This window comes from Sarcophilus harrisii, chromosome 4 (assembly GCF_902635505.1).
Source record: "Sarcophilus harrisii chromosome 4, mSarHar1.11, whole genome shotgun sequence".
Lineage (NCBI taxonomy): Eukaryota > Metazoa > Chordata > Mammalia > Dasyuromorphia > Dasyuridae > Sarcophilus > Sarcophilus harrisii.
Genome location: NC_045429.1, coordinates 425,615,226 through 425,636,607, shown reverse-complemented (window position 1 = coordinate 425,636,607; position 21,382 = coordinate 425,615,226). Strand labels below are relative to the sequence as shown.

Here is a 21,382-nt window from a genome sequence, read left to right as displayed (position 1 = left end):
TCCTCCCCCCCAGTCCCCTCAAGCAGGAAGTAATCAAAACTGAAGCTACTTTTCTTTGCCATGGTCCTAGCTCATTGGTCCATCACAAACTAACTAAATGTTCAAATGGGATTATCCAAACCTGATGGGATGTGAGTATGTGGAATACATAGACTAACCAGAGTTCTCTCTTCACTTCCCCCCCACCATCCAAACTCCAAAATCAGCATTAATTCAATTTAGATTAAATCACTTATAGGTTTGTAGTTTTATTTTTTTTAATATTAACTATCAAGAGACTGTTAAGAAGCTTTATCAATCCTCGTCAAAACATGCACATTATATGTGGAGACACTCATATGAAAAATATACAAATTCAACTGTTTTTACATGTAGTTGGGAAAAATAAAATATTATTCAAAAAATATAAACTTACATTTTTTTTTGCATGCAATAATGTTCACAGCTATTGAAAACTTGGGGCAGGCAAATTTTAGTGATATTGAAAAATTAGAGGCCTTTCCAGAATTCAGCAATTCCTACTGATATTCCAAGGAATACTCTGCCACCAAAATAGTTTTGTGTTTTTTTTTTTTTTTTTTTTTCTGCCTCCATTTGTAGAAATAGTCCATGGATGTTGCTCACTATCTCCTACCTTGAAGTTTGTATCACCTTCTTTGATGGAATGGCAAAGTTTGGTGGCTTTTTTTTTGGGGGGGGAGGGCTAGGTAGCACTATCTTAAGCCTTGTTCTTTTAATGTGGTGTTTTGAGTAGTCTACAATAGCCTTCCCCAAAACTTGAATTCTTTATAGGCTTTACGGAAATTTTGTTCCTGTGCAACATTAACAATTCATTTACACACAATCTCTATATTTTATATTTTACTTAATAAGATCTTACTTTGAATTAATTTATTCTATTAACACAATAAATCATATCAATTATATGACAGCTACTATAACTAATAACTACTTACATTTATATGGTGTTTTAAAGTTTGCAATGTACTTTTCTTAAAACCACAACCTTTCAAAGTAGGCTAAAAAAAAAAAAAGCATTATCCTCATTGTAAAACTGAAGAAACAGACTCAGTTGTTAAGTGATTTATCCACTAATATAGTTAAGTCAAGATACAAATCCAAATTTTTGGCTCTAAGCCAGAACTCTATCCACTACTTCAGACTGTCCCTTCCATTTATGAAGAATAATTCATTGAAATTAACAAGTCATTATTTGCTTATTAACACATTTATTTTATTAAATATTTAATAATGATTAATAAAAACAAAACAAAATGGAGAATAAAATATTGCAGACAACCATCAGATTTAGTGATCAGATGAATGAACAAGATGCAAACAAAACAAGAATTCTTGCAAGCTGAGAGAAATTAGTTTATTATTAAATTAATAACCAATTATTAAAGTGAAATCTAGGCTTTCCTTCCCCTCCCCTCATGTAAGGCCCAGCCCCTGTAAAAACTCATTCTCTGAAGGACATGACTTGATTGATTGATGAAATTGCTTTTGGCCTTCAAGGAACATGCTCTTCAATCTTGGGCAGGATCCCACCCAACCAGAAGACCTAGAGTGTAAACAGAAACTAGTCTAGGTGAATTCTTTTTTCAGGAAAAGGAGCCCTATCTTTGTACCCCTCTATTAGATTTTAGGACGATCTAGATCATGAAGGGGAAAAATAACCAGAATGGTCTGGATGGAGATGGAGTCCCCTGTCCAGATTGCTGGAGGTGACTGTCATTTCCTGACTATACCACATTCTAAACTTCTAGCTCACCTACTCATTAAATGTCCACCAATCAGGGTTGATTTTCTCTTGTCAGAGGCATTCCCCTATGCAAAAGGTATTTAAGGTATTCAGAGACTTTATTATTAGTTATCTTTAGATACTAAAAGACACCACTAACCAATTGCTGGCTAAGCCTAATTAATAAATTGACTATTAATTACCTCAAAATTCTTGGATTTTTTATTCATAACAAAGTCCATTTAAAGTGTTGCTACCTGGGTCGACTAGGTTTTGTTCAGAAACCAAGTGAAAAGCGCTGCTAGACATAGTTACAGTCAAAGTCACATACATTTCTTGTTCTATAGATTTACTTTAGTTACTCTAACATATATTAATCATTAAGCTTTTGAATATCACAATATGGATTTTTCCTATCCTTTGTTCTCACTATTGCAAAGAATTGGTATATTCCCCTTCTTTTATTGACCATCAATTTGGAGTTCCTGCCACTGGAGGCTAAAAAAGTGAAGTTCTATCCTTCTCACAAACAGATGAGGAGCAGAATAGGATCGGTGAGTCTGGTAGAGGAAGAGATCTTCTGGGTTGAAGAATGAATTTCTCTTCAACTTTATTTACCATCATGTGATGATGGTTCCACTGTTTAGATCCCCAAACATTTCCCGTAGAAGTTCCTAGGCATAATTGTTACTTCCTTTCTGACTTTCTGGTTAACTATTACCTAGCCTTAACCCTATACTAAGTTCCTCTCCACAGATTGGAAGAAAGAACAGATCAGCCTGCCTCTCTCTCTCTCTCTCTCTCTCTCTCTCTCTCTCTCTCTTTAATTTAATAGCCTTTTATTTACAGGTTATATGTATGGGTAACTTTATAGCCCTGACAATTGCCAAACTTCTCGTTCCAATTTTTCCCCTCTTACCTCCACCCCTCCCCCAGATAGCCTGCCTCTCTTTCTGAAGACACTGGACCTTTCATTCCCAAAGTTATTGGCTCCCCTGAAGCTTTATGTTCCTGTCTTGTATAGACTGAGGTTATTCTCTGTATTCACTGACAATAGTCCTTCCCATGAATTCCAGAAAAAAGATGACACCCTAAATTTCTTTAAACATCTGAAAAATCCCTTTAGTGACTCTAAAATCTCGTGACTCTAATTAGTCAATAAACATTTATTTACAAAGTACTGTGCTCCATCCCAACGTGGTTGTGCAGATTATCCGTTCTTTCATTAATCAGTCTGGAGAGCAAGATATCACAAAAATACATCTTCAGAAACTAAATAAAGGAAGTGTAACACAAAAGGTGGGGTGGGGGAAGGAAAGGGGCTGAGTTTCTTTGTTCGCTCTCAACCAAGAGACAGCACACAGTACAGTAGTTCTGAAAGCGTTCTTGTTCTTCATAAGAACCACTTCTTTTGCGATCTGGTCCATCAAGGATCATCCTTTCCTCTTTCTCTGTTTCTCCTATCCATTCACAGATGGAAGTCCTTCTGATGCTTTCCTGGGTGCCGGAGCTCACGTATGATAGTAAATTTCACTGGAGCTCTCAAGTTTCATCTTTTCTGCTGTACCCGACCTACTTCCTTCCATTCAACTAAGAACAATGCGTGTCCCCATCTTCCCTACTGACCCTCCCCCCCCACGTCCCCAATCTCTTGGTATTTTTTTAGACGTTCTTCCCGCCCCCCCCCGCCCCCTAACCTTTCTACAGCCCACCAGGAGGCGGAGGAAGTCCTAACTGTCCTTTGCTAGCGACTTCAGTCCCTAGTAATAAGCTTGGAGTGGGAACCTAGCGGTTCTGGCTCCATGCCCAGTTTAAGTTCAACTCAGTTCCTTTTGTCCCTACCTGGCGTAAAGGACTAAACCACACCCTAGGGAGGAGTAGAGACAGGAGGGACGAGGAACTACAACTCCCAGGATGCAACACGCATCATTCCTCCCTGACAAAAAAAAAAGCCACCCTGATTAGCCACGCCTTCCCCCGTCTCACCATTGGCCTTGGGGGTGGGGACAAGAAGGGAGGGCGATGGGGCTGGGCTGGGGCCTGGGGATGTCCCCAACTCGGCCTCCGTAGGGGAAGTCGCGCGGACCTGCTGCTGGGGCGTCTGTGTCCCCCCTCCCCCGCCCCCCGCCCCTTCCCCCTCTCTGGGGCCTGGGGGTGACATTGCTCCGTGCCCCTGCTGGGGCAGAAACCGACCCTCTCCACCGGCCGGCTGCCCCCCCACCCTTCCCTGTGGGTCCCTGCCCTCCCTCGGCTCCCCTTCCCCTTTCCCCCTGCCCACCCCGAGGCCCGGCCATGGGGGCCGCGGTCTTTTTCGGATGCACTTTCGTGGCCTTCGGCCCGGCCTTCTCGCTCTTCCTGGTCACGGTGGCGGGGGACCCGCTCCGGGTCATCATCCTGGTGGCCGGGTGAGTGGGCGTGGGGAAGGGAGGGGGGGGCGGCCGGGCTGGGGAAGAGAGGGACCCTAGGCGATCCGATGGGAGGAGGACGGGGTGCCGGCGGAGAGGGGGTCCGCGGGAGCCGCGGGCGGTTATGCCCTGCCTCTTGTCCACTTCTTCCTTCCCGTTCGGGAGAGCCCCCCACTTGTCTTGGGCTTTGGGAACTGAAGGCCCCGGAGGCTTCTGGGGGCCACCCCCCCTCCGGGGCCGAGATGGCTCTCGGGGAGCAGGGGCGCTGACCCCAGAGCAGCCACGCCTCAGGGGAGGGCCCAGGAATCCTGCCCTTCCCGTTTCAGCCCTTCTGTCTCTGCTTCCCTCCCCTAAAACGGGCACACCCACCCACCCTGGTGCCTCCCGTCTGGTCCTGCCCGCACCTCTGTCCCCGGCCCGGCCCCGCGCTCTCGGAGACCGAGGTTTTAATGGGAGGAAACGCCACTCTCACTTCGCCCGCCTCGGTCCCCTGACGCCCCGGGGGCTCCATCCCGTGCAGACCCTCCGGGAACCCCCCTCCCCCTCCCCGGGGTGCCGTCGGAGGGACTCCCCTTGCCGAGCCTCCCCTTCTGACTTCTCCCCCGCCTCCCTCAGGGCCTTCTTTTGGCTGGTCTCCCTGCTCCTGGCCTCCGTGGTCTGGTTCATCTTGGTCCATGTGACTGACCAGTCGGACGCCCGGCTCCAATATGGCCTCCTCATCTTTGGGGCTGCAGTGTCCGTCCTGCTCCAGGAGGTTTTCCGATTTGCCTACTACAAGCTGCTTAAGTAAGGAGGAGGGCACGGGGTGGGAGGGCCAGAGCCTTGGGGATGCTCGGGGGTCCTACGGGAGGTCGGGACAGGGGTGTCGGAGGGAGAGGGCTGGGGGAGGGCCCTGGGGGAAAGGAGCCCCCCCACCCTCCCTCATATCCCACCAGGAAGGCAGATGAGGGGTTAGCATCGCTGAGTGAGGACGGAAGATCTCCCATCTCCATCCGCCAGATGGCCTATGGTGAGCCGGGGAGGGGCGGCCAGCAGAGGGACTTGGGCCCCTCCTGAGAAAGTCTCCACAGCCTCCCATCCCTCCCCTTTCCCTGCCGGACCCTTCCACTAACGTCTGGGGCAGTGGGATTGGGGGGTGGGGATAAGTAGGAAGTCAGGCGAAGGGCCTTTGCCCCTCCTGACCTTGCTGACCGCCCACTTCCCCAGTTTCTGGCCTGTCTTTCGGCATCATCAGTGGCGTCTTTTCCGTTATCAACATCCTGGCGGATGCCCTCGGTCCAGGTGTGGTTGGTATTCATGGAGATTCACCCTTTTACTTCTTAACCTCAGGTAAGACCCATTCCCTAATCTCTACCCTAGAACATCTCTCTCAGCACTTCTGTTAAGGAAACTAGTCCAACTAGAAAGGGGAAATACCCCGTTAAGTTCTCCTGGAAAATTCTCCACAGTGCCCCCCCCACTGGGAAGAGGTCAGTAGGGAGGAGGGTGGGAGAGGGACTTCAGGTGATCATCTTCTCTTTCTCCAGCATTTCTGACAGCCGCCCTCATTTTGCTCCATACCTTTTGGGGGATTGTGTTTTTTGATGCCTGTGAGAGGAGACGATACTGGGCCTTGGGCTTGGTTGTCGGTAGTCACCTACTGACATCAGGATTGGTGAGTCGGGAATGGGCTCCTTGGGGGAAGAGAATTAGGGACGTGAGGACCTAGGTAAGAGGAAAAGCAACATGTAGGTGGGGATAGTCATTGAACCGCTGGTCGAGTTTTGCTGAGGCAGGCCGGGGGACTTCAGTGAAAAGTCTAAAGAAGTTTTTGTTACAGGCCCAGAGTAGCCACGGTTGAAATGGAAAGGACATTTCCTCCGGCTTCAATCGCTATTCTCTTTTCCTAGACATTTCTGAATCCCTGGTATGAAGCCAGCCTGTTGCCCATCTATGCAGTTACTCTCTCCATGGGGATCTGGGCATTCATCACAGCTGGAGGCTCCCTCCGAAGTATCCAGCGCAGCCTCTCGTGTAAGGACTGACCACTTGGATTGATCGCCTGCCTGACCACCACCTGTCTGCCCACTATCTAAGACTGAGCCCTGCCCCACTCCTACCTTAGTGTCCCTGCTACTCTTCTTTGTATAATTCCCTTCCCTTCCCCATCCTCAGGGGCTTCACTTTGTCCACTCTTGACCTTTGCTCTCTAGGCCACAGCGGGAGCTGCCAGGGGACAGCCGGTCAATGGTTGGAGGGTTTGAAACTCTTATCTTTCCCCACCCTTTGAGGACCCCCTGTTGCCCTGGGTCCTTCCACTTCCCCATCCTGTCCAAGACTCACGTCCCTTCCCCTCTGCAGGCCGACGGCAGGAGGACAGTCGGGTGATGGTGTATTCTGCCCTGCGCATCCCACCCGAGGACTGAGGGGACCTGGGGGAAACCCTGAGGGCCAGGGGTACCCTCTTTGTCTCCTGCCTTTCTCTCCATCTCCAACTATGGACAGCTGCTAAGGGAGAAGGCCTAGCTTAGTCATTGCCCAGGAGATTGAAATTGGGGTACTTAAGGGTAAAGCGGTTACTGGGGTTTGCAGGGATCAGAGAAGCTCCCTGTTAGCTATCCCCTTTGCCCTTTTCCCTCCCCCTCACCCCAATTGAATATCTCTCTTTTTCTCAGGTCTGTGGGAAATATTTTTTGGTTTGACAAAGATTCCAAACTGCCTTTTGGGGGGAGGGGAGTTTGGAGCTGCTTCCTTCAAAATTTTTTAGCCTATTTTCCCAATTCTTCTACTCCCCTTTGTCTACCATCTTTCCCCTTTTCTCCCATTGGCCAGAGATCCTAGAGAGTAGAATGAGGAGTATTTTAGGGAGATAGTAATCTCTATTCCTCCTCTTCCTCTCTCTCTTTCTCTCTCTGTCTGTCTTTGTCTCTCTCTCTCTCTCTCTTTTCTCCCTCCCCCTTCTCTCTCTTTCTCTCTCTCCCTTCTCTCTTTGTCTCTCCCTGTCTTTCTCTTTTTCTCTCTCTGTCTGTGTCTGTCTCTCTCTCTCTCTTTCTCTTTCTGTCTCTGTCTCTCTCTCTTCCCAGCAACTGGGATAACTGGAACTTAATAATTTTTATCCAACAGTGAGAGAGCTCAAGGTAGCCCAAAGGACTCTAGGGCCACAGTGCCACTGAGGGTTATATCCTGTAAGGATTTGTGGAGGGACTGCAGGAATTTTTTTCTAGTTTTTAATGGGGAGGGAGGGACATGGGGAGGGAAAAAAGAGGGAATGACTTTTCTATAAAATGTATTATTTTCTGCTGGGGTTGGCATATCCCATCCTTTTAATCAAAGTAAGTGTGATTTTTGACTAATAAAAGGATTTTATAACAATGTATGGGGACTTGGCTTTTGGAACTAGGTGAGATATTACACAGGGTTGTTGTTTTTTTTAATCTCTGTGGTTCTTAACCTTTTTTGTGCCATGGACCCCTTTGGCAGTCTGATGAAGCCATTGGACCCCTTCTTAGAATAATGTTTTTAAATGCATAAAATAAAATACATAGGATTACAACGAAACTAATGAAATGAAAATGCAGTTGTTACAAGTTTTTAAAGAAGTTCACAAATCCTAAGTAAAAAAACTTTTGTTCTAAACATTTCCTAAATCTCTCTCTAAACTTCCCTGCTATCCTCCCAATATTCTCAAATATCTGGTATAACCCAGGTTTAATAGGAGTCCTCTGTCATTTAATGGTTGCTAAAATAGAAGATGGTTTGGGGAAATATTGATTTCCCCAATCAGATGTGTGATTCTTGTCTTTAAGTCAGTCAGCAAACATTAAGCACTTATGAACTAGGCAGGTTTTTTCCATCTCCATTACATCCCACTAGCCACAAAGGCAAGAATGAAGGTATCGTCAAAAATGTTTTATTTCCAAAACATTCAGAATGTGGCTCATCGAACCCCTTTTACAGCAACCCTTTTTCCAAGGGACTGTCTATACTGGCTCCCTTGGAGAGGAAATTCTTGAATACGACCAATTCTCCTTCTAGGACAAAACATTGTCCTATTCACAAAAACATTCTCTGACTTCCCATCTTTCCTTTGGTGGTAAGAGCTTTCCAAGCTATTTTTCTTAGAGTCCAGTCTTGCTCCCCAAGGAGGTATCAGGAGGAGGCAGGGACATTCAGCGGTCACTGCTACAGCTATTGTCTGCCGAGTCCCAGCACTGAATTCTCCAAGCTTGTTAGAAGGTGAGGGATTTGTGGGAAGGTTTCTACTCCTCTGAGGTAGCGCATCGGGATGAAGTGAAGACCACACTCTTCTGTTCTCCTAGCCTCTTCCTCCTTGGGAGGAAGCAGATGAATTAGAGGGTAGGGTGGAGGTGAGTCAGAGAATTTGTTCCTATCTATAGGCAAGTTTAGAGCTGGGAGAGGAGGCCTTTCATGAAAGAAAAGGACTGGTACAAGGATCTACTGAGGAGGTTGGAGGGTAGGCTCACCGAATTTTCCTGGCAATGAAGTAACCAGCAAGCAAGAGGCAGAGACAGCCAAACAAGATCGCTAGGCCTAGACCCACCATTTCACCTGAGAGAGCCAAAGAACTATTAGACCATGACTGAGTCAGGCCTTTCCCCCCTCTTCCAGCCCCCCTCATAGAGACTCTCCATGCAAAGTTGTGGAAGGATTTGCTTACCTGTGGAATAAAAGGCTCCTTCTGCAAAGGAAAAGCAGACAGATCAGATCCTCTTTTCCTCAATCCAATTTCATTTTTCAGGAGAGCAACTCGAGCACCTTGGAGTACTCGGTACTAGTGGCAGTCTTGGAGCCATTAACCTCCCCAACTGCCTCTCCAGTACTTTCTTTGTTCCTAACCTTCAGGCCCCTTTCCTTTTTCTTACTGTCTGCACCTCACCTGGGATGAAAGAGGCAAGAACCAGTCGATGGTTGAGGGGTTGAGGGGCTCTGTAGTTCTGGACCAGTAACTTTGAGGGTCCACTCTCCTCTGTGGAGAATAAAGTCTCCTGTAGCTTCTCCAACTAAGGAAAAAGGAGTAGGGCTTAAGAGTGGCAGAGTATTCAAAAGGGCTAGGGAAAAGGCTGAAGGGTGCCTGGTGGGAAGAGACAGGAACTGAGGGTTAGAAACAGGATCACAGCCAAACTTTAACTCCTGATCAAACTTTTCATCTCACCTGCTCCATAGAAATCTGAGCCTTTCTGTGGAAGACAGTCCAGAGGACGCTCTGGTAGCAAGGAGGAGTAGTGAGTGAGCCATTGTACCTGTAGTATTCCCCCAGCTCTGGAGGAAGCAGCCCTCCCACATCAAAGGCTGACACCAAGGTGGTCTGACCTAAGGAAGGCAGAGGGTGAAGAAGGAAGTTGTTCATCTCAATCAACTCTTTGTGACCACATTTGGGGTTTTCTTGGCAGAGATACTGGAGTGGCTTGCCATTTCCTTCTCCAGCCCATTTAACGGATGAGGAAATGGGCAAAGACTTGAGTTACTTGTCCAGCTGATAAGTGTCTGAGGCCATATTTGAATCTAGGAAGATGAGTCTTCTGCACTCCAAGCCCACTACTCGGCTAGCCAAGGGTTGGGGGCATTAGCTAAATTCATCCCTCTGTAACTGGGCCTTAACCAAACATGAGTTTTCTGTGCTTTCCAAGTAGTGAGAACTCAATCCCAAGCTACTCTTCTCATTGGGAACTAGAATCAAAGTTAATGGGGAGGAGGAGGGATATATTTTGGCTCAACCTAGGAAAGAACATAATTAAAGGTATCTAAAACTAGCAAGATTTGCCTCCTGTTGATAATGAGTTCCCTGTCCCTGGAGGTATTCAAAGCTAGATATCTACTTGTGGGAATGTTCTGCATCAGAAAGGGGTTGCGTTACTAATTTCTAAGATCCTTTCCAAATTGAAATTCTATAATTCTACATCATCTTGAGATCCGATCCAACCTTGTCCAATAACAATTTCCTTGTGGCTTACCTTTATACCTGATTTTTTCCAAGTGACTCAAGATGTGTTCATAAGCTGGGCTCTGGTTCTCACCTACCTAGGATGGGGAGATGATAGTTTAAGGAATCAGAATTTGTGGTTAGACATTCTAGGGAAAATCTAGGTTGACTTATTTTTTTTTCCCTCTCTCCTTTGAACAAAATGGTGATTATTTCATGTCCGTCACCATCTCTTCTCCAAACTATGGTTGTAAGAGAGCTGATAGAGGGAATGAACTAAGTGACAGATTAAGATTAAGGGGAGAAGAATAAGGGAAGCAGCGGAAAGAGAATTTGGGGGGGCCACTGACCTCAATGAGGATACCCAGAACAGCTAGTCCCTGAGGCTTTTGAGCAGCTTCATTCAGGTTGTTAAAAGAATCAGCATCATAGTGGACAATATGGAGCTGTGGGGAGAGGGGACTGATGTTTCTCTTGTCTCTAGCCCAGTGTTTCTAGGCTCCCAGCACCCTCATTCCCTGACCTTACCCCTTCCATGTCTCCTCAATACTGTTTCCCAGCATCCCCAGTCCTTTGGTTTCATCCCCTCCAGGGCTCCCCAACCCTGTCCCTTCAGTAACCCAAGTTCATGCTTCTTGCCTCCCAGTACCTCTGCAGCTGTGGCTTCACTGTTGACCTGGTGCTCTGACCCCCATGGCTGCCCTTTTCGGCCCCAGTGCAGGTGGAGCTGGGATGCTACGTAATTTCGGGGGAGCCCCTCCAGGTTTAGAGTGGGGGGCAGGGACAGTTGCACTGCGAGAATAAGGGGAACATCTAGTGTTGGAGTATATACTTATCCCTGGGTGTTCTCATAATTTCCTGGGAGTTCTGGTCTGTCTGTTCTTCCCTCCCCATTATGGCACCCAGTTCTGGTTAGCTAATTCACTTTCCAGCACATTTCCCCCTTTCCCAGATCTGGACAGAAGTTGACACTGAAAGAGATGATGAACCGATCTATGAGGTTTGCTTGGGGACTGACCCTATCTTAATCAAAAGGTTCACCCTCATTTTCCCAGAGGGTAAAACTTCCAGAAAACCCAGGGATATTGGACACTGGGGATTTCCTGCTTTCTGTGTAACCTCTATGACTAGATTGAAAACCTGGACACCCCAGTCCTCTTTTACCTGTATGTCCATTGTTGTGCAGAGAGAGGGGCTCTGGGCCAGGCTGGTCATAACCGTGGGGCTTCAGGACAGGCAGCTCTGAATCAAATGTCACTCTTTCAGTTTGTATGTCGATAGGAGACTGGGCATTGCTCCCACATTCAGGATAAGTGGCTGGCCAATGGTCTTGACCATGTGCGCCTAATAAAGAATTTTTACCTCATTTTTCTGTGCCTACCTACTATTTCCATTTTCCAGACCTCATACCCCATACTGGGGTGGAGGATTAAAAGGAAGGCACCTTCCACAGTGAAGGTGCCTTCCTTTTAATCCTCCACCCCAGTATTGAATGTGTATTATCTAGAGATTGGGAGGCAAAATAACTGTCCCCTAGCATTTGTGCCCTACCTCCTCCTCTTCAAGTGTGTGGTGGGTCCAATTCTGTGAAATAAAAATGGTGTCTGCTCTTTTTAATTTAACAATAACTCAGGACTAGAATAACTAATGGGGATCAGGGCAAGAAAGGAAAACAAAGCCTATGGGTGCTTTGGGATAGGAGTGATGGAGCAGGATGAGGAACAGATTGTAAACCCCAGAAAGAGCGAACCAGGCCTTCCTTGTCTCCCCACCAAATGGACATGGGATTTGGGTGTCCCATTTTCCTAGCCCGGCTTCCCTTTCTGTCACCAGAGCCCTTGACATTTGCTCTGGATTTCTGTCGGTGACAGAGTCAATGACCTGAAAAGTTCAAAGAGCAGCCCGAATTAGGTTCCACCTCCTCCAGAGTCCACTAGGTGACTGGCTCCCGAACCTTGTTATCTCCTCTCACCATTGCTCTTCATGGATTATCTCAATTCGGATTAGGGAATGGGGTTGGTTTGGATAGGAGGGTTGGGGTTGAATGGGAAATTAGGTCTGAGTGTTCCTGCCAACTTCTCCCCGTCCCAATCTACTCTCCTCCCTCTCTGGAAGATTAAATTCTGAGCCTTTTGCCTGCCCGGCACTCAGGGATTTGATTGGTCATGCTTAAGCTTCTGTCTTTTGAGAGTTAGTCGGGGAAGAGTTCGTCAGCACTCTCTAGGAGCCCCCTTTGTAAGTTTAGTCTCCAGTGATCCCAGGACTCCTCTTGAGACAAAATGACCTTGAGAAATTTAGACTAGAGGAAGAGGAAATGTGGGAGGGAAGAGAGCTGGTGATGGAGGACTGAGGCTCTCCTGAAGGCCGGAGGCTCTACCCACACGCCATCGGAGAAGAAGTAGGGAAGCAAGAGAAAAACCGAGTCTTGGTCTTACCTTCGTACGTCCAGTGTGAACCTGCAAGGGGAGAAACGGGAGCTGTGACAAGGCCCTCTCAGCGCCCCGAGCTGCGGCTCCTCACCCACCTGTCTCGTCCCTATTTCTTTCATCCCCTTCCACCGCGGCCCTTCCCGGGGAAGTCTTGAAACCAGAGACCTCGGCTGGGAAAGGTCGGGGTAGGGGAGAGAGGCCTATTTAAACACCCTATGGATTGACCCTGTTGGGTGGGGTGGGAGGCGGGGAGCAGAGGGGAAAGCTGAGGGCTAAAATTAATCTGGATGCGAATGAGCAGAGAGCACGGAGCCCTTTCTCCCGGTCTGGAGCAAGGGGACAGGGACCGAGCGGGAAAGGCGAAGAAGCCCTCCGAGAGGCAGGAAAGCCCCCAAGGACCAGGGCAGAAAGGCAGAGGGTGAAGGGATTTTGTGGCCATGGGACAGGATATGAATAAAATGCTAACGAGATGCAAATCCATATCTGTGAATTTCAGCTCAGCCCCGCTTTTGGTCCCTGAGCTGCGGCTCCGTAGGAAACCCCATAACCTCCAAGCCACAAGCCCTGCTCTCCCACTTCCCAGATCCCCAGAGGTGCAGGGGAAGAGGGAACGGGTGCAGGGGCTAGGGTGAGGGTGGGCGGGCGGGGGGAGCCGGGGCAGGCAGGAGCAGGATGAAAGTGGCATTGTGTGCAGAATGGGAGCTGCCAGCTGGGTCACATGAAGGATCCTACCCAGCCTGTCTTTGCAGCAGAGACACACAGGGGCCCTTCTTGCCCGGCTTCTAAGTTTTCACCTAGGGATAGATTGTGTTGGGAGTTAAGGGGAGATTCTCTCTTCCGGTGTCACCTCCCTGAGAATAAATTCATTTTCCAGACCGATAGAAATTTCAAATACCTCCGACTCCCCATTTCTTTTCCTATTCCCCAAGATTCCTCCAACAGCTAATAGCCTTGTTATTCATCCTGCCCCTGTCCCCAACCTCCACCTAAGATTTGGGGATTGCTAAAGAGCGACCAGAAAGCCTGTGGACAGTGTCTTCCTGTAGCTCTGAAGGACGCTGAGGACTTTGACTCTGAAAATGTTGATTAATCTGGTTTAGTTTCCTACCCTTCTTACCCCTTGATGCCCTTTTCTTCCATACACCCCAAATTCGCCCAGGTGATCCCTTTTTTCCTCCCCTTGTCCCAGTTCCCTTTTCTATTTCTTGTAGGAACGAGCAGTTAGGACCCTCTATTCTTGAACACCTTCACTAATCATTTGCTAGCTTTTTTTCTTCCCCCAACTCAATCCTTCTTGCCTCTTCTGGAGACCTTGTCCACCTCTTCTCAAATTATTTCTGTACACCTTAGAGGGGCCCTCATCAGAGGGGATACATCGACACAATTTATCCTTAGTTGAATCAAGAAAGAGCATTTCTGTGTTTCTGGAAGTGATACGTCTGGAGAGAGGATTTGGGAACAGAACTGGGCAGGTGCGGTTTTTTCCTGGCTACAGTCAGAACTCAATCCCTATTGATTCATTAACACTCCCCTCCCTTCTCTCCCCCCAGCAGCTGTTTCTATTAATTGAAAGGCTTCTTAAATAAGGAAAGCTTGGGAGCCTGAGACTGCAGTAGTGACAGAATCTATTCTAACCTTTCCAGCCATCCCTGACCTTTTCCTCTCTACCACTCCAAAACCACATGCAATAGGACTGAGAATTGTAGAAGATCAGGGACAGGGGAAGAAAGCCTGAATGGGATCAGGGTCTTCCATTATTCCTCTAGAATCTCAGTCTCTTCACCCCCTCCTCCCCCTCAGCATAGCTAAAAACATTCGGACACAAACATGAACACAAATGAACACAAACGTACATACCCCCATCTGCAGCCAGAATCCGGGCCAGCTCTAGTAAGAGGTTAAGAAATAGCAGCATGATCTCCTGGAAGGGGTACAGAAGGTTAGATAGGAGCTTTGGGGGGGAGGAACAGGTAGAGTCTGTGTAGAGAGAGAGACAGAGAGTGAGAGAGAGAGAAAGAGAGAGGAATGAGAGAGAGGAACGAGAGAGAGAGAGAGAGAGAGAGAGAGAGAGAGAGAGAGAAAATTCTATTAGTGCCCTGTATAGATCTATCTTTCCAACTATTTTTTCCCTTTAGTGTCACTCTGGGTGTCTCTGGGGACTCTCCAGGGGACTCTATTTCTCTGTGTCTGTGAGTGTGAGTGTGTGTGTGTTTCTGGCTCCCCTGTACAAATCTTTCCGTCTCTCTCTGCCCTCTATCTTTATCTCATCCAGCCCCAACTCTACTTACTGGCCAGATACTTCACAATTGCCTCCCGCTTTTAAGGTGGCTCTGGATGGGTGTGAGTATGTGTGAGGAGGGGAGGAGAAGAAGGAAAAGGAGGGGGTGCCCTGGATGTCAGCAGCCAGTTCCTTAAATAGCCTATTAGGCATGCAGGATGGACCCTGTTTGGTATATGCATTCCGTTTCACAGGGATCCCTGGCTCTGGCTCAGGATTCCAGCAGCTAGCGGTCTTCCTTTCCCTTTTCTGTTCACATAGCTCCCCCCTTCAAGTGGGGACACCTAAGATCCTCTGCCTTGTTCAATCTAGCTAGCTCTAGACAAGCATTTAGATCCTCCTGTCATTCATCTATCCGGTTTTCCTCTGGTCCAAGAAGATGAAGAGAGGTGGGATATAAAACAAAACTCTCTTTGGGGGGAGATGCCAGAAAGTTATTTGGAGTTTGGCCAGACAAACTAAGAAGCAATAGAGATTAAGATAGAATGGCAATGTAGGGTATATATGCTCAGGCTCAGAAACAGAAGGTCAGCCAAAAGGGAGCGGAAGATTAAGGTGGATCAAGAGTTGGGAGCTTGGGTGGCAAAATTAAAATTGAGACCAAGAAAGGGAAACTGAGGCACAGAGGTTTGCAGTTGGGTTTGGGCCCTGTGGCTGCTGCCCTCTCCCCATTCTGGGGGCCAAGGGCCACGTGCTTGCCTAGCTGAGGGTGGGATGGGGGGCGGGTTTGTTTGCAGGATAAAGCCCGTTTGTATGCCCAGTGGGGGAGGGACTGTAGCACCATGAAGAGACAGCGGCTCTCACTGCCAGACCCGGCCACCCCCCCTCCTCCCCAGGGAGCCCAGATCTAGGGCGGCTTTTGTCAGAGGAGAAGACACTGACTGATGGTAGGGAGGCCTGAATGGGGGGAAGACATGGAGAGAGTCAGAGAGAAACAGAGACAGACAAAACAGTCAACAATTGAGCAGATTCTCAAGAGAAATAGATAGGGAGAAAAAGAGTCAGTGATAGTGATCTAAGGGGTAGGGAGAGAGAAAAAATCACTACAAATTCAGAGAAAGGAGAGTCCTAAATCTGCTTAAAGGGGATGGGCCAGCATCAAGTGCCAGCCTCCTCTAGACTAGTGGGCACAGGAGCTGGGAGGTTGGAGAAGGGAGAGAAAAGTACTCTTATGCTAGGAATGTGGGTTGCAGTCTAATCCATCACGAGACTGGAAATCCGGAGATCAGAACAAGTTCTAAATTCTTCACATTGAAACCTCAGGCTGGAGAAGGAAATATTAAGAAGAAAGCTTTTTAGGGCTCCCCTCCACCCCCCACAAGTCTTACAGATGCCAAATCCAACCATTTCAATTTAGAGTTCTTTGCTCCCACTTATCCCCGGCGTTATCAATGCAATGACCTCCAACAATTCGAGAGGGAGGCAGACTGACCAGGCTAATAGATAGATTGTATCATCATTCCCTGACTAGCCAAAAGCTGGCTATACTTATACATGACTTGTGGATCAGCTGCAAAATCAAGCTACTTTGGAACTAAAAAAATTAAAACTCCTTTTCTTTGGCACACTATTTTCCAAGAAAAGTTTCTTATTTTATCCTTGTAAGGAGAAAAAATAATCATGATGTAGCAGAAAAAAAGATCCTTGGCTCTCAAAAAAATAAGAAAGCTTTCCTATTAACTGCCTGTGTGATTTTGGGCAAATCAAACTCTCTGAATCTCAGTTTCCTACTACATAAAATGGGATGATAACATTAGCACAGGTTTGTCTTGAGGATAAAATGAGATCACTTGCGTGAAGACACTTTTTAAAAATGTAATCTTATTTTTTTTAATTAGCAAAAATCTGTCTTTTCCACCAACCTCCCCTTCCTATAAAAGAAAAAGAAAACACTTATGACAAATGTGTTTAGCCAAACAAAACAGTTCCTGCTGTTGGACATATTAAAAAAAAAAAGTCTTATTTGCCATCTAGGAGAGGGCGTGAGGGAAGAGGGGAAAATTGTAACATAGGGTTTTGCAAGGGCTAATGTTGAAGAATTGTCCACGCATATGTTTTGAAAAATAAAAAACTTTAATAAAAATTTAAAAAATAAATTAAAAAAAAAGTCTTGATCTGTGCCCTGAGTCTTTGTATTAGGAGACAGGCCAAGTGCTCATGAGTGCATTTTGTAAATTGTAAAAATCTGCATTAAAAGCTTACTGATTTTCAGGATGGTTAAAACACTGTAGTTTAATGGAGAAGGACAGCAATTCTTTGCCAAGCAGAAAGGAAGACAGATGGACAAGAAGATGCCCAAGGAGTCAGAATCCCAGGGGAGAAGGTATGATTGAAATGAAAGTTTTCTCACTGGAGTCCCCTTAGTTTCAGGAACACATAGGGTGCCATCTTCTGGCATTTCTAATAATTTCTCGAGACTTCCGAAAAGCAACATTCATGGATTTGGGAACTGATTTTTGCAAATTGTTATTTAAAAGATCTTTTAGGAAGGAATCTTTTTTCAGGCATCAGTGTCTGGTCCTCAATGTTTCTAGAGGTTTCCTCGAAATTTTGGACATCACAGGAATGGCACTGCTCCCAAGGAACTAATGCTGCAAAGAATGAGAAGGGAAGGACAAAATCCTTAAATTGTCATTAAGGCAGCATGGAACAGATAAGTAGGAAAGATCTTCTTTCTTTGTGATCAGAAAACAAGTGTCTCCTTCCCTTCTCCTCCCTTCTTCCACTTTTCCATTTGAAATCCTTCTTTCCCTCTCTTGATCTCCCATTCTTCCTTACATTAGGAGAGGAGCAGAACACTTAATATATTTGCTACATTCTAGCGCCATCTCCTGTCAATTGAGATAAAATAGAAAACCAGTAGTTCATTCAAGAACATAAAGACAAGCTACAATAGGGCCAGGAATTCTTGTTCAGTTGTTTTTCAGTCGTCTGATTCTTTGGGACCCCCTTTGAGGCTTTCTTGGCAGAGACACCGGAGTGGTTTGCCGTTTCCTTCTCCAGTTCATTTGACAAATGAGGAAACTGAGGCAAACAGGATTAAGCTGCTAGCCCAGAGTCACACAGCTAGTAAGTGTCTAAGGCCAAATTTGAATTCTTGAATCTGGACTTGGTACTCTATCCACTGCACTACCCAGCCAGGACTTAGGTTAGGCTGTATAGTGCAGATACCAGATAGTTGTAATTAGTAAAGAACTCCCTTTTTTTAGATGAATGACTTGGGATACAAGTCATGGATACAAGTCTGGATAAAGCCCAGAAGGTCAGTGTGAAAGACCCTCTCAAAAAACATTTGAAGGATCCAGATTTCTTAGACCTTATAACACTTCTAGCAATTTCTTATTTCTTATTAACTTTTTTTATTACAGCTTTTTATTTTCGAAACATATGCATGGATAATTTTTCAACATTGATCCTAACAAAACCTTGTGTTCCAAATTTTTCCCTTCTTCACCTAGATGGCAAATAATCCAATATATGTTAAACATGTTAAAAATAGAATTAAATCCAATATATGTATACATAGTTATACAATTATCATGCTGCACAGGAAAAATCAGATCAAAAGGGGAAAAAATGAGAAAGAAAAGAAAATGCAAGCAAACAAGAAAAAGAGTGGAAATGCTAGGTTGTGATCCACCCTCAATTCCCATAGTCCTTTCTCTGGGTGTAGATGGCTCTCATCAGCACAAGATCATTGGAACTGGTATCACTCATCTTATTGTTGAAAAGAGCCATGCCCATCAGAATTGATCATTGTATAATCTTGCTGTTGCCATGGAAAATGATCTCCTGCTTCTGCTCATTTCACTCAGCATCAGTTCTCTCCAGGCCTCTCTGAAATCATCCTGTTGGTCATTTCTTTTTTCTTTTTTTTCTTTTTATTTTAATAGCCTTTTATTTACAGGTTATATGTATGGATAACTTTACAGCACTGACAATTGCCAAACCTCTTGTTCCAATTTTTCCCTTTCTTCCCCCCACCCCTTTCCCTAGGTGGCAGGATGACCAGTAGATGTTAAATATATTAAAGTATAAATTAGATACACAATAAGTATACATGCTGTTGATCATTTCTTACCCAACAATAATATTCCATAACATTCATATAGAACAATTCATTCAGCCATTCTCCAATTGATGGTCATCCACTTAGTTTCTAGTTTCTGGCCATTACAAAGAGAGCTGCCACAAACATTTCTGCACATACAGGTCCCTTTCTCTTTGGGATTCAGGTCCAGTAGTAACACTGCTGGATCAAAGGGTATGCACAGTTTGATAGCCCTTTGGGGCATAATTCTAAATTACTTCTAGCAACTTCTTACTCTGTGCCTTCAACTTGGGGTTCACAGAGAGTATTTACAGGGTAAACAGGAAGACAGTGGGAGGCTTGGCTTACCCTACATCTCAAACCCTTCCTTCGAAATGGGCACTTGCATGGCAGATGGAAACTCTCAAGGACTTGTTCCTACTGTCTCTCAGGGTTCTAGAAGTAACTCTGTGGGGCAGAGGTCCAGTTCTGTGGTCCTGATGCCCCATTCCCCCATGTGCTTTCCATCAACAATAATTAAGACTAAGTGGTCTTTAACAATACTAATTATTAATTAATACTAAACATTTCCCAAACTTGGCATTGAACTCTCTCACAAAATGGCCATAAGGAGAATGGGCTCAAACATAAAGTACGCGTAGAAAACATGAATGACAAAAGGGGTACTTCCTGCCCATGGAAATTCTTTTCTCCCTTTTCAGAATCTTCACAAAGTTCCCTTTAACTGTGTAACTCTCAACTGGATTTGGAGGATTGATGCTTTAGAGTCTAAAGTTAATATTTCTCACACTCCTGAAAGTTTCACAATATCCTCAGGTGACTGAATTCACCTACAACTTCCATTGCCGTTGGCCAATGTTGTTTTGGTGGCCATTACTACTGCTGCCATTCATCCCTGGCTGCCAAGGAACTGAGTGGCCAAGTGCTGGATCCTTCCAGTAAAATACTTCATTGTGTAAAGAGCAAGTGCAGCAGGACCTCTAGTCCAGCTTCAGTGCTGCGTGTGGCTAATGCTGCATGATGGGCTAACCCTGCTTACCAGTGATGCTACTTGTCTATCACTCTCTGGAGAGAGAACACTAAGGATCTGAAGTTCTGGAGTTATGTATTGCCTGAACCACACGTGTTCCTTATTTTTTCCATCCCTAACATTGCCATTTATTTATTTTTATTTTTGAATATTTATTTTCAGTTCTGAATTTTCTCTCTCTTACCCATTGGAAAGCAAGAAATATGATATTATATATATATATATATATATATATATATACACATATGTATATATTTAAGTAATATAAAGTACATTTGAACATTAGCCATATTATGAGGAAAAATAAATGAGAAAAAAATTTTAAGTGAAAGAAAATATTCTTCAATCTGGACTTAGTGTTCTTCAGTTCCTACTCTGGAGGTGGATAGCATTTTTCATCATGATTCCTTTGGATTTATTGTGGATCATTATATTGATCAGAATGGCTAAGTCTTTCACAGTTAATTATTATTATGATGTTGCCATTACTGGGTAGAATTTTCTCCTAGTTTTGCTCACTTCATTAGTCTAAGTCATCTAAGTCTTCCCAGGTTTTTCTGAAACCATCCCCTTTGTCATTTCTTATAGCATAATAGTATACAACAGCAAGCATATATCACACTTGCTCAGGCATTCCTCAATTGATGGGCAACCCCTCCATTTTCAATTCTTTGCCACTACAAAAAGAGCTGCTATAAATATTTTTGGTTGTGGGAGGTCAATACTGAATTATAAGGAAAGGTCAGCTTCTCACAAAAGCACCTGCCCAAAGCAAACAAGCTTGCCTTGTGCTTAAACCACACAATGGAACAAGTTTTGTCACATTTACTGCAGATCTGGGGTTTAACAGTCTGTTCCAATCCCACCCCCAAATGTACCTGTGGAAATCCCCTGCTTCCCTATAGGCTACTACATGTGCCTGTGCTTAAGCTCAGAATAAACGAGACTTGACCAGAAAGCCTGTCTTGTCTCCATTCTTCGCGACTCCTGTCTCTCGCTCCTCTTCTTTTCTTCCAGGGCCCACGTTCTTGTCCTGCGGGTCGGGACAATTGGGGCCCAACGCAGAGCCTGAAGAATTATGAAGTAGCAAACAGCGGCATTTGTCAGATCGATCTTCTTAAAGTGAAACGAGAGTAAGGTCGCCGCGGCCCACCTGCCCCGAGAAACAGAGACCTGAGGTAAGTGAAGCGTCTGTATGATGGGACAGGACATTCGTGTTCATGATAGATTTATTGAGGGTCTTAAAGACTTATTAAGGACACGTAGCATAAAGGTTAAAAAAAAAAGAACTTGTAAAATTCTTTCAATTTTTAGAAGACGTCTGTCCATGGTTCCCACAAGAGGGAACCATTGATGAAACAGGTGGAAGAGAGTAGGTAAGACTGCCTTAATGACTCCTATAGAACTTTTGGGCCTGAAAAGGTCCCTGTCTCGGCCTTTAATTATTGGAACTGTATTCATGATCTCCTTGCTGCCCATCAACAGGATGAGGATGTTAATAAAATTGTTCAGGACAGTTCCTCTT

General features: G+C 45.5%; 2 protein-coding genes across 6 annotated transcripts; one reads left to right on the top strand and one right to left on the bottom strand.

The window, feature by feature from the left end:
* Positions 1-3,741: 3,741 nt before the first annotated feature.
* On the top strand, positions 3,742-7,502 carry APH1A (aph-1 homolog A, gamma-secretase subunit). Its single transcript, XM_031967455.1, has 7 exons — positions 3,742-4,149; positions 4,765-4,935; positions 5,085-5,158; positions 5,356-5,478; positions 5,676-5,803; positions 6,039-6,162; positions 6,490-7,502. The coding sequence occupies exons 1-7, from the start codon at positions 4,037-4,039 to the stop codon at positions 6,552-6,554; spliced, it is 798 nt and encodes a 265-aa protein (XP_031823315.1). The 5' UTR covers positions 3,742-4,036; the 3' UTR covers positions 6,555-7,502.
* Positions 7,503-8,021: 519 nt separating this feature from the next.
* Positions 8,022-14,874, bottom strand: CA14 (carbonic anhydrase 14). Of its 5 annotated transcripts, none has more exons than XM_031967452.1 (12): positions 14,787-14,874; positions 14,356-14,419; positions 12,505-12,525; positions 11,234-11,413; positions 10,719-10,861; positions 10,420-10,515; positions 10,101-10,167; positions 9,302-9,459; positions 9,026-9,149; positions 8,807-8,827; positions 8,613-8,697; positions 8,022-8,457 (listed from the first exon to the last, which is right to left on the bottom strand). In XM_031967452.1, the coding sequence occupies exons 2-12, from the start codon at positions 14,411-14,413 to the stop codon at positions 8,388-8,390; spliced, it is 1,023 nt and encodes a 340-aa protein (XP_031823312.1). In that variant the 5' UTR covers positions 14,414-14,419; positions 14,787-14,874; the 3' UTR covers positions 8,022-8,387. The 5 variants fall into 5 exon arrangements, with proteins under 5 accessions (XP_031823312.1, XP_031823311.1, XP_031823314.1 ...); XM_031967451.1 differs by having other exon boundaries at positions 14,356-14,475; positions 14,787-14,844; XM_031967454.1 differs by lacking the exon at positions 10,420-10,515 and having other exon boundaries at positions 14,356-14,475; positions 14,787-14,847.
* Between the last annotated feature and the right edge of the window lie 6,508 nt (positions 14,875-21,382).

What these genes read in the sequence shown, in the direction of transcription:
- CA14 (XM_031967452.1), bottom strand. Translation starts at nt 14,413, where the DNA reads ATGCTGCTATTTCTTAACCTCTTACTAGAGCTGGCCCGGATTCTGGCT. An exon ending in TTCACACTGGACGTACGAAG is followed by an intron (nt 11,414 to 12,504) that starts GTAAGACCAAGA and finishes ATTCTTTATTAG; the next exon opens with GCGCACATGGTCAAGACCAT. An exon ending in AGGAGCCTTTTATTCCACAG is followed by an intron (nt 8,698 to 8,806) that starts GTAAGCAAATCC and finishes TGGCTCTCTCAG; the next exon opens with GTGAAATGGTGGGTCTAGGC.
- APH1A (XM_031967455.1), top strand. Translation starts at nt 4,037, where the DNA reads ATGGGGGCCGCGGTCTTTTTCGGATGCACTTTCGTGGCCTTCGGCCCG. An exon ending in ACCTACTGACATCAGGATTG is followed by an intron (nt 5,804 to 6,038) that starts GTGAGTCGGGAA and finishes CTCTTTTCCTAG; the next exon opens with ACATTTCTGAATCCCTGGTA. An exon ending in TATCCAGCGCAGCCTCTCGT is followed by an intron (nt 6,163 to 6,489) that starts GTAAGGACTGAC and finishes TCCCCTCTGCAG; the next exon opens with GCCGACGGCAGGAGGACAGT.